The 12,604-nt window shown below is 44.5% G+C and overlaps 1 protein-coding gene across 2 annotated transcripts in view; it reads left to right on the forward strand.

Moving 5' to 3' along the window:
• Positions 1–12,604, forward strand: part of LOC311232422 (WAS/WASL-interacting protein family member 2-like) — a 72,298-nt gene that overhangs the window by 40,663 nt on the left and 19,031 nt on the right. Inside the window, exons 3-5 of one of the 2 annotated variants that reach the window (XM_084319212.1) lie at positions 4,985–5,117; positions 7,573–7,665; positions 8,545–9,303. In XM_084319212.1, the coding sequence (XP_084175338.1) occupies positions 4,985–5,117; positions 7,573–7,665; positions 8,545–9,303 (985 nt within the window). The remainder of the gene's footprint in view (positions 1–4,984; positions 5,118–7,572; positions 7,666–8,544; positions 9,304–12,604) is intronic. The other variant, XM_084319213.1, reaches the window with a different exon arrangement.

Genomic DNA, 12,604 nt, shown 5'->3' on the forward strand with positions numbered 1-12,604 from the left:
ACGCTGTAAAGCGTCTTCGGCAACTTGAGCATGGCCGGAATGACGTGTTTAAGCGTTTCCCGGCACCCAAAGTGTTAAGGGGGGCAAAAAAAGCCCTTCATTTTTATTTTTTTTTTCTAACCCTGAGTACAACGCGTAACACAGCAGCTCTTTGGCATTGTGAAGGACTGAAGAAAATTCCGCTTAATTTGCCGCTTTAACGATCCGTTTATCCACTTATGAAGCGTACACAATGTACCAGGCTGGACAGTTCCCCCCCACGCTGCAGTTGCGTAGCAACAACAGACAGGAAGTTGACTTCGAGAATTGTTTTGCAAGTCTCAAGTCAGTCTCAAGTCTTGGTACTCAAGTCCAGAGTCAAGTCCCAAGTCCTAACCTTTGAGTTTCGAGTCCTAAACAAGTCATAATATGCGCTTCACTAAAAAAAAATCATTATCAACTTGTTGGCAAAACATAATCTAATTTCTATAAATGTCATAATATTCAGAATCCGGGTTAGTCTCACAACTAGATACATTTGGGCAAGAGCTGCTTGAGAAAACCAGTTCAGGAGTATATTGAGAGGAAAAAAAGAATAAGGATCACCATATCTCTTTTAAAGGTAGGATAACAATAACCAACATATTGTCTTCCCACTTGGACCAATAATTTATTTAAGGTCTGCCTGCCCTGTAGTGTATACAGTCTATGGCATTGGCACATGATCCATAATAGCAGACCTCGGTTCAACTAACTAGTCTACATTTTGGGGTATAAAAAATCATATCTATACATTTTGGGGTATAAAAAATCTGTACTGAAATGACAAGGCATCTCTGCATTTCGTATATATTAGGTAGTTTATTAGGTATTAGAATTAGGTAGGGCCTAATTCGTGTGCGAGTTCTCTCTACCTTGGATCAATGACAAAAGTATTTTTCAATTGTTTGTATTGAGCCGTACTGTATTGTACCCATTATGCAATCTGTTAATAGTCAAATCAATTAAATGTCAATCAATTAAATGAAATTAAGGAGCAGCAGTACTGTTAGACTACTGCTGGCCATTCATCAACCGAGACATTGCTGATTGTTTTATTTTATATGACTACCAACTGCCTAGCCAGCTGTGTATCAATCTAGGATGTAATGATAACGTTACCACACTGACTGTGTCGATGGCTCTCTCAGTTACAGTGGGTGACAATATTGTCACAAGGAAAGACGAAATTACATACCTAGGTTCCATCCTAGAAGCAAATCTTTCCTGTGACAAAATGGCATCCAATGTAATCAAAAAAGTCAACCAACGAACTCGATTCTTGTACCGGATCTCCTCTCTGGTAAACAAGAATACCCTGAAGACTCTGGCAGGAGCACTCATTCAAGGGTACTACGACTATGCTTGCACCTCATGGTACCAAAGTACATCAAAGGCGCTAAAAACAAGATTACAAACATCACAAAACAAACTGGTCAGACTACTACTTGACCTTACTCCTAGAACCCACCTCACCCCTGCCCACTTTGACTACCTAGGATGGCTTAGAGTAGACGACAGAGTACAGCAACTTGCAATGGGCCTGGTCTACAAGATACACTAAGATACCCATGTACATGTCAAAATACTTCCCAAAGGTCAGTGAATACCACGACCACAACACCAGAGGGAGCTCCACAAATCATGTTAAACCCAGATTCGGCTCAAACAAGGGACTAAACACGTTTAGCAATTATGCCACATCAATGTGGAATGCCCTACCCACAGCTGTAAAGGAATGTGAATCACTACCCACTTTCAAAACCACTCTCAAAGAACACCTATGGGAGACTGCAATTCGAAACTGGCCCCTGTAAATGTCCTAACCCAACCCCCTCCAATGTACAGTAAATGACCTAACCCAAGAATACACAAGACCCTTTTCTTAGAACCAAGTATGGTTTCGTCAATATTCCAATGTACAGTTTTGCTTGTACAGTTGTGCAGTTTCCCCCACCCCGCTTTCTCTGGTCTGCATCCCCTTAACAATTGTGTGTATTGAGCTGTACTGTACTGTACCCATTATGGAATCTGTTAATAATGTTTGCAATCAATCAATCAATAGCAAGCCAAGTTACTTACCGATTTGTGCAGCTTCAAATGTCGAACGAAGTAGTTGGAAGTTGTTGCTTCTCCATCTGCGATTTTCGCGCTGCACGTTTTGCATACTGCAATTAGTTTTTTGTTGACCACCACCACATAGTTTTTATAAGCAAACGAAGCAATCTTTGGTATAATTGTCCACTGAATCCGTCATTATTAACGTTTGTAACGTAAGATGGGTTCTTTGAGCCAAGACACAATTTACATTTAACTAAACGTTATTTTCTTTGTGCTCAACAAAAGAGAAATAATGAGGATATCCAATATCATGTGTAACGCTGGGCGCCGCCATGACAGTCTCAAGTAAACAAAGAAAGAATAAAACACGCCCACTATCTCCGCAGGTTACACTGGAGCCGGCTACGCGAATGAAGTGTATATTAGCTGGAAATGAATTAATTCACGGCACATTTAACACTTTGCCGCCCAACCACGAGTTAACTCGGGTTTTGGTGCCATGCGTTGAGGACCAGAGCCACGAGTTAACTCGTGGCAAGTTGTTATTGTTTTATTCCATATTAATCACCGTATCAACATCCCCCATCGACTCTGCAGATCTACCCGCATCTGTGATTTCGGCAACATGCAATACCGGCCAGATCCTCTTAGGGGCGCCATCGCTCCACTGCAGTATCATTGAGGGCGAATGGGAAAAAGATTTCTTTTACAGTCTATGGGCGTTTCATATTAGCCTGATCCCAAACGAAGGGCCTGCACCGTTCACGTTTCGATTAGCAGATTTCAGCCTGGAATAATGGGATTTATGATCGGCCAATGGACATATCAATCTACCAGATGCCGATCGATAAGGGCGAAATGCTGCCGGCTATCACATGGGCTGACGGTAAGACATTATTAACCTAAATTATAGCCGGATTGGAGCTTGTTGTAAAACTCAAGCAATCGATCAGTGAATGTGGCTACTTGCACGGACACTCTATTGCTAATCAATAATACTAATCGGCGTCCCCCGCCGCCCCCATTTCATCCATAGATGCTCTGGAATAGTCCGGATGATAAGCATTTTGTTTTATTTCATTCGAATATATACAACAGAAATGCCGTTCGATATAACGTTAGTAGCCTTTAGCCTCATATCTAGCTTCCCAGAAAATATATGAGACGAAAAGTGCGATAAACCTTATATTCACGGCGCTATAAAATGACAACCAACTGTTGGATTTTTTTTTCTTTAAGCCATTATGAAGGCACGGTTTATGCACTCAAGTGACAATGAGAATGGACAGATAGCAATACTATAAAGTATAGATATAGCTCCTCAAAAGGACATCGGTTTGTTTACAAAGCTTTGTCCTCCAGCCACATATTAGACGGCGTCGGCCGGTCCTCAAAGTGTTAATAACATAATTTTTATCGCATGGGGGAATGTATCAAGTCTTCTCAAGTCAAAAGGCTCAAGTCCAAGTGGAGTCACGAGTCATTGGGGTTAAAGTCAAAGTCGAGTTGCAAGTCTTTTTTGTTTTGGTCAAGTCCAAAGTCATCAAATTCGTGAGTCTGACTCGAGTCCAAGTCATGTGACTCGAGTCCACACCTCTGATAAGAATACACAGGAACATAAAACCACGAGTAACGGATAACAAATACGGGAGTGAGTAGGGGAGACAGTCGGGAGGAGAGTAGGGGAAAACCAAGGGGGGGGGGGTGGGGGGGGGGGGTGGGGGGGGGGCGCAGGAGAGGAGAGAACGTGGGGCAGGGGGAAATGGTGGGTTGGAGGAGGGTAGTTATGGGTAAGGAAGGTTGAATGATTGGGAGAACAGGTAGGTTTTGATTCTGGATTTGAAGGTGGAGAGTGAGGGAGAGTCTCTGATGGTCTGAGGGAGGGAGTTCCAGAGTCGGGGTGCAGCTCGTGAGAATGCCCGGTCACCAAAACTTTTGAGTTTGGATGATGGGACAGTGAGGGAAAGAGTGGAAGAGGGGCGGTAGGGGAGAAGGAGGTCAGTCAGGTAGGGGGGGGGCAGCTATGAAGGGCTTTGAAGGTGAGGAGTAGTGTTTTGAAGTTAATGCGTTCCTTGATCTGGAGCCAGTGGAGGGAGTGGAGGACAGGAGTGATGTGAACGCGGGACCGGGTGTTAGTGAGGAGGCGGGCGGCTGAGTTTTGGACCATCTGCAGTTTATGGAGGGAGCGGGAGGTGATGCCAGTGAGGAGGGAGTTACAGTAGTCAAGGCGGAAGGAGATGAAGGCGTGTATGAGGGATTCAGCAGCAGGGGGGGAGAGGCAGTGGCGGATTTTGGCAATGTTGCGGAGGTGAAAGTATGATGTTTTGACAATGGAGCGGACATAGGGGTCAAATGAGAGGGTGGGGTCGAGGATGACACCGAGGTTGCGGACTAGGGGGGAGGGGGTGACGGTGGAGTCATTGATGATGGTGAGTGTGATGGGTCCGGATCTGGTGAGGGTGGTGTTGGTGCCGATGATGAAAAGTTCTGTCTTGTCGCTATTTAAATATTTATCCTTTATTTAACCAGGGTAATCATATTGAGATTTCCATATCTTTTTATATCGGCCATCTGCCTCCCTGCTCTCTAAATATCTGTATCGGTCTCCGAAAAACCCATATCGGGCGCATGTGTTCCAGTTCTTCTCTGTCATATAAACGACACGTTGTGATTGGCTGTGGGGGCTGTAAACGACAGGTTGTGATTGGCTGTGGGGCTTTAGTCCCGGCTGGCCTGTAAACGACAGCTTGTGATTGGCTGTGGGGCGCTTAGTCCCGGCTGGCCTTTAAACGACAGGTTGTGATTGGCTGTGGGGGCTTTAGTCCCGGCTGGCCTGTAAACGACAGGTTGTGATTGGCTGTGGGCAGGCCTGTAACGCTCATGTCTGGTCCCGCCCCCCCCGCAGGCCAACACCGTGCAGCCTAAGCTCAACAAGGATGATGCCAAAGGCAGAGGAGCACTGCTGACGGACATCTGCAGCGGAGCGCGGCTGAAGAAAGTGGGCGTGGTCAGCGACAGGAGCGCTCCAATCATAGAGAGTAAGTAACACGGAGGAGGATCCACAGGTTTCTGAATGTGTGTAACTAATTGCCGCTAATTGGTTTTAAGCCATAAATATATTTTTCTATAAAAAACTGCATTTAAAAGTGAAGTGTATCCTTTTAAATGCCCTTTTTAAAATGAAGAATATTGCTTAGGAAAGTACTTGAAAGTCCTTGAATTTCATTTTGCAATGTCTGTGGGAACCCTGAATTCGCTAAACTTTGTTTGATTGATTGATTGATTGACGTCAGCTTTCAAAGATTTTAAAGTCCCGGATAGATTTTGGTAAAAGATGATCTGCTTTTTATTGAGTTTATTGCAGTCACAGTTACCGTTTGTGATTATTATTGTTACATTACCTCCACTCTGTCTGCACTGTTTGGGTCCATGTTAGCACAACTCTGTTAGCCACAACTTCAGCGTGTGTCTTTATCAATAGTAATAATTAGTGCTGTCAGGCGATTAAAAAATGTATCTAATTAATTACAGGATTTGTAATTAATTAATCTAATTAATCGCATTTGAATCGCATAACCATTTTAGGTCCGATATTCTATAATCATATTTCAAATGGCATGTGTCCGGATGGAAGAATTCAGTACTGTATCTACAAAACCTTCTGTTTAACACTTTGATCGCCATGGTTAAATTCATAATTTACCATCCTTTGCCAGCCCTATTTAACATGGAAAAGTTCCCCTTCTTTGCAGGGCTATAACTTTTTAAATTGTATTGCTAAATTAACATTACTATGGCCCATTCAACGTCCTATATCTATTGTTCAGGGTGTAGCAACGTTATACTTTTTCATTCACATATTCATACTAAAATACGGTCTAAAGTATAAGTATGTTTTTATCGTTTTCTGCAGCTTTCTCCAGAACTTGATTTATAGCCCCAAATGCATTATATTGATGATGAAATACAGTTTGATAGGAATCTGCGCAAGATAGAAAATTTCAACTGGACGTACTTCTAGAAGTTACTAAGTATGATCTGATGATGACCGGATGGGGGGGGGGTCGTTTATAATTCCGTGGACAACGTTAGATGATTCATCTAGTGTGGGTGATATGATCATCAGAGCAGTTAGTATCGAAGACGTTAAAAAATAACGCTGAAACTCACCGTAGCTTCCTCGCGCCGTTGGGCGATGAGCGTGGAACAGACATTTTCCTATTATGGGATGTAGAAATATCCGATCCATTTCCAGGTTGTATAATAGTATATACGTCCAAATCATGTTGTTTATCGAGTTATTTGCAACCGATCGATGTCCCGTGTATCAAGATGGAGTCCCACTAACGATAGCGAGTGCCCGGACGAAATATGGGCGAGCACCACTTCAGGCGCGTCACTTCCTGTTTCGGTGATCGGCCACCAGATGGCGCTCTTGAACCGTTGGAGAGTTGAGAGGGGCTCAACAGTAGATCTCAGGTCTCCGGGGGAGAAATATGATTTCGATCACAGATTTTTGAAATATTGATCTCAATGACGTGTTACGGCGTCATTGGCAGAATGAGCATGGCGGGGAATGACGAGTTTAGGCGTCCTTAATCATCTTTCATTTATTCATTTGCTTAGATTTTTCAGGTCTGGTCAATTTGAGCATGGTGTTATTCAGTCAAAGATTAAAAAAATTATTGATATTCTCATTTGGTTCATTACAATTTACTCAAGCCTAGTAACACACAGTATTTCTGACACTGGGAATACATTCCCTGAGATCCATAGATGTCCCTAGAATCAGATACCAAGAACATGCAAATGGACCATATTAAAAAAAAAAGTCTGTAAATGTGTATTCTACGTTCTTATGGAATGAATGAGATTCAAAAATATTTAAATTAAATAAAACATTTATATATATTTTTTTTTAATTAATTTTTGAGTAAATTTTCATAACGCTAGTTATAACCCTAGTACTAATTAACGTTACTTTACATCCGCTCTGTCTGCACTGCAGCAGCTCTCTCTCTCCACAACTTAAGCCTGTCTGTCCGTGTCAAGAGTCTCTGAACGTCATGTGAAGTAGGCAACATGTTTGGAGACGTACAAGCACCAACCACTGATTTTATCTTTTAGATAACGCTTTGGTAGTCGTATTCCAACACGACAAACGTTACCCCAGTCCTTGTTTGTTTTCCTGGTTCACACTCGCACCCCCCCCCCCCCCCCCCCCTGCCTCAAGGGATTTCAGAACTTCTTATTGAGCTAGATTTTTGTTCCAGTGGCAAAAACAACATACAGAAATAAAAATTTAACTTTATTTGGTAACCAGATAAAACTTGAGAGGGAATAATTTTTTAGGACATTATGACCGGAGAGATTGAAATGTTTCTTACCGAATTGAGTTTATTTGAAACATATTCAGCCTGCTACAACTGAGCCGTAGGAGGTAAGAAGCACAGATGAGATGTATGACAAAATTTTGTGTTTTCTTTTCCCCAGGTGGTGGAGGTGGAGGAGGAGGAGGAGGTGGTGGTGGTGGGCCAATGGGGGGTCTTTTCCAAGGAGGTGTGCCAAAATTGCGGCCAGTCGGAGGTAAAAACACCAATCTTCTTATACTACAGCTATATTCTAATTCTAAAATAAACGAGTACTACCGAGTAATAGTGTCCCAGACAGACAGCTCATCTAACCAGTGTGTTTATGGTTCTATACAGACAGACAGCTGATCTAACCAGTGTGTTTATGGTTCTATACAGACAGACAGCTCATCTAACCAGTGTGTTTATGGTTCTATACAGACAGACGGCTCATCTAACCAGTGTGTTTATGGTTCTATACAGACAGACTGCTCATCTAACCAGTGTGTTTATGGTTCTATACAGACAGACTGCTCATCTAACCAGTGTGTTTATGGTTCTATACAGACAGACTGCTCATCTAACCAGTGTGTTTATGGTTCTATACAGACAGACAGCTCATCTAACCAGTGCGTTTATGGTTCTATACAGACAGACAGCTCATCTAACCAGTGTGTTTATGGTTCTATACAGACAGACGGCTCATCTAACCAGTGTGTTTATGGTTCTATACAGACAGACAGCTCATCTAACCAGTGTGTTTATGGTTCTATACAGACAGACCGCTCATCTAACCAGTGTGTTTATGGTTCTATACAGACAGACGGCTCATCTAACCAGTGTGTTTATGGTTCTATACAGACAGACGGCTCATCTAACCAGTGTGTTTATGGTTCTATACAGACAGACTGCTCATCTAACCAGTGTGTTTATGGTTCTATACAGACAGACAGCTCATCTAACCAGTGCGTTTATGGTTCTATACAGACAGACGGCTCATCTAACCAGTGTGTTTATGGTTCTATACAGACAGACGGCTCATCTAACCAGTGTGTTTATGGTTCTATACAGACAGACGGCTCATCTAACCAGTGTGTTTATGGTTCCTTGACAGACAGCTCAGTGGGCAGGTCAGCCCTCCGGCCCCCCGCCTCCCGCCCGGCCGCACCCCGCCCCCCACCGGGCCGCTCCGCCTCGCCCCGCCCCCCGCCCGGCCGCTCCGCCTCTCCCCGCCCCCCGCCCGGCCGCTCCGCCTCCCCCTCCCCGGTGGACAAGCCCTCGCCTCCGGAGCACCAGCGCTTCCACCGGCCCTCGCTGCCGGACATCTCCCGCCCCCCCAGCACGGGCTCCTCCCACTCCTCCGCGGGGGGCGGCGGCGGCATGAAGCACAGCACCTCCGCGCCGCCCCCTCCTCCCCCGCCCTTCAACCGGGGTAACCGTGGCAACGCTCCGCCGACGCCCAACCAGAAAGCCCCCGCGCCGCCCTCGTCGTCCTCCCACAGCCGAGAGAAGCCCCTCCCGCCGACGCCCAGCCGAGGCCCCGCCCCGCCCGCCTCCGGCCCGCCTCCTTCCCTGAAGCAGCAGCCGCCCTCCTCCACCAGACCTCCCACTGGGGGCTCGTCCGCGCCGCCGCCTCCCCCGCCCTACAGACACCCGTCGGGGGGGGTGTCCAACGGGCCGTGCCACGCGGGGGACGGGGCTCCGGAGCTGCCCCAGAGGCACAACTCCCTGCACAAGAAGACGCCCTCGGGGGGCGGTGGCCACGGGCACGGGCGGAGCCACGCCCCGCCTCCACCCCCCTCGCTCTCCCCGTCGCCCCAGCAGGTGGGCCGGCCTCCTCCACCCGCCAGAGAGCCCCCCGGACGCAGAGCAGGTATGACGGCTAACACCACCCTGGACTAGTACACACACAAATATAATACTTACATCGTAACTAGGGATGTTTGATTTTTACCGATATCCGATATACCGATATTGTCCAACTCTTCATTTCCGATACCGATATATGCGGGGTTTCCCCCCCCCCAAAAAACTTAATCATTTCAGGTCATTAACATTACATATCTCTGGAATTAACACAACATTATGCTTGAAAACCGATACCGATCATTTCCGATATTACATTTTAATGCCAATATCGGTAGGCCGATAATATCGGACATCCCTAATCGTAACATATTACATTACAAGTAAACATGACAAAGGACAAGCTCCAATAATACAATATCCAATAGAGCAGCAATTATGACAATACCTAAATAATACTTAACTGTACACAACTATATGAACTAAAGAATACTTAACTGTACACAACTATGAACTAAAGAATACTTAACTGTACACAATTACAGTATATTATGTCCATACATGCCTAATTTAACAGCTAATTAACCCATTCTCCGCCATTGACTGATTAAGACGTCATTCCTCACCATGCTTAATCTGCCAATGACGGATTACGACGTCATCGAGATCAATATTTCAAATTTTCGTCATGGTATTCACATTTCACCCACGGAGTCATGACTGGTGCTGTAGATCTCCACTCAACTCTCCAGCGTTTAAATACCGCCACCTGGTGGCCGATCGGCGAGTTGCCAAACCGGAAGTGGGGCCGGAAGTGCTTGGTGTCCCCCCTATTCCGTCCGCCACTCGCTATCGCTCCCGGGACTCCATCTTGACACACTGGATAATCGATCCATTGCCATAACTCAATAAACAACATTATTTGGACGTATATAGTATTATACAACCCGGAAATGGATCACATCGATCAACATCCCATAATAGCGATCTTTTTGCTCCACGCTGATCACCCAACGGTAAGAGGAAGCTGCGGTGAGTTTCAGCATTTTTGATTATTATTAACCATACAAACTGCTCTGATCTATATATCACCCATACAACATGAATCATTTAACGTCGGTCATTGCATTATAAACGACCCCCCCCCCCCTTTCCGGTCAACATCAGATGATAAGTCATAATGTCTAGGACCATGTACAGTTGAAATTTTTAATCTGGCGTCAATCGCTATCAAACTGCATTTGATGATCTAATATATGCATAAATGGCTATATCTCACCTTCTATGAAATACAGCAGAAAACGATAAACATATTTATACTCTAGACTTTTTTAGTATGAATGTGTGAATGAAAAAGTAAAACGTTCCTATATCCTGAACGATAGATAATTGATGTTGAATGGGCCATAGTAATGTCAATTTAGCAATACAATTTAAAAAGTTATAGCCCTGCAAAGAAGGTGAACATCTCCATAGACAAATAGAGCTGGCAGAGGATGGTATAAGAAGGGTACAATGCCTGGCGAAGAATGGGTTAAGTTGATGTTGATAACATAATGATGTTGCAATGCATACATCCCTATATGTATTAGATTCAAAAGTATTGTTTTTATTTATTTATTGTACAGCACAAGTTACAACAAAAAAAAGTTGCCACTTTGCACTCTGGTTAGATGCCAACTTATCTTTGTTGTACTGTACTAAAGTGCTGTACGATGACAATACATTTTAATCTAATCTAATCTAATACATATAGACCTATTCTAGAATTGGAGCAAGGGGTGTGGTTATGGTTTTAAAAGTAGTTTTAACTATTAAATGTCCACTTAAATAGACTCATGCACTTGAATGTGTTACTTAAATAGACTTATGAGTGCACTTGAATGATTGCCTTTCATGACCCTGAGAGGAAGAAACCTATTGATTTTGTTGTGAACATTCATGACCCTGAGAGGAAGAAACCTATTGATTTAGTTGTGAACATTCACGCAGGAGATGCTGGGTTCGAGCCCAGCTCTCGGCATTGCTACCAGCTTGGCTGGTCGTTCATACTAGCACAATTGGCAGTGTTAGGGGTGGGAAGCTGGTGGGTGGGGATCGGACGTTGTGGACAGTGACTCCTACAGGTCGGTTGGTGCGCCTGCGCAGCAGAATCAGGAAGTGACGGGGGCAGCGTGAGCCTCCCACGTGCTACTCCTCGCCACTGAGAGATCGCGCTGTGCAGGTGAAAAGATGCGACGGCTGCCTCCTCGAGTACCGGAGGGGACACGTGATGCAAGGCTTTGTCCACATTGCAGCCGGCCAGTGGGAGGCATGGCCTAACAGCGTTCGAGACAGGGGAGGGTAGAATTGGACAATACGAAATTGGGATGGGAGAAAAATAGAAAATGGGAGAAAAATTAGATAAAAAAATTAAATAAAAAAGCATACTATAAACAGAAACTTAAAGACAACAGCACAAGAAAAAAAATAAAAAGCTAGCAATCAAAGGTCTTTTGAAATAGATAGGTTTCCAGGCCTGCTTTAAAAGAGTCCAGGGCCCTCATTTATCAATGGTGCGTACGCACAGATATGTGCGTAACCCGTGCGTACGATAATTTCGAAGCAAAGTGTGGGACTTATCAATTTGAACGTGTGCTTGACTTTGTGCGTATATTTACACACAGCTCCGACCGTGCGTACCTGGCGCCCGGTGGTAGAATATGAAGACTGCAGTATGCAACGCGGAAATAAGCTTCCGTGCATTAGTTTCAACACTGGCGTGTTCAACTTCTGTATGACCCGTAATTCATTATAGTTCATTGTAAAATAGCGACAGTAGTGTAATTATTGTCAAACCCTATAAATATAGCATTTGGAATAGGTCTTTCTTTCCGAATGAATGCAGCATGGTTTATATATAGGGTTATCGGAATATACGGGGTGCACTGACTGCGCTCGCGGGGAACTGTTTTCAGAGATGGCAGATAGGAATGAATGAATGAATGAGGGGCAGTCTAATTGCAGAGAGAACATAAAAAATATGAACTAAAGTCCGCTATACCCGAGACACCTCCTTCATTTGTACCGCAATTTAAGACCGAAATTGGAGCGTGGAACAAAACGCACAAATGCCATCCCCGTGCACATTCAAGTGCCACCGGCACGGTCCATCGTGATATTGGAGATGGATCGAGCAATAGACTGTTACTGTACCACCCATGTAGCTGTCAAAGCTCAATCACAAATGCAGTTATGTGAATAGAAAGGGATTCCACTCAGTGATGCGCATTTGCCTGATACATGTCGTTGCTGCCGGGAGGAAGGCGATGCTGCATGTTTTCAATTCATTAAATAAAACGGATACTTTCTGCAAGGGTTTACTGACT

Source organism: Notolepis coatsorum, assembly GCF_963971535.1.
Source record: "Notolepis coatsorum genome assembly, chromosome: 7".
Taxonomy (NCBI): domain Eukaryota; kingdom Metazoa; phylum Chordata; class Actinopteri; order Aulopiformes; family Paralepididae; genus Notolepis; species Notolepis coatsorum.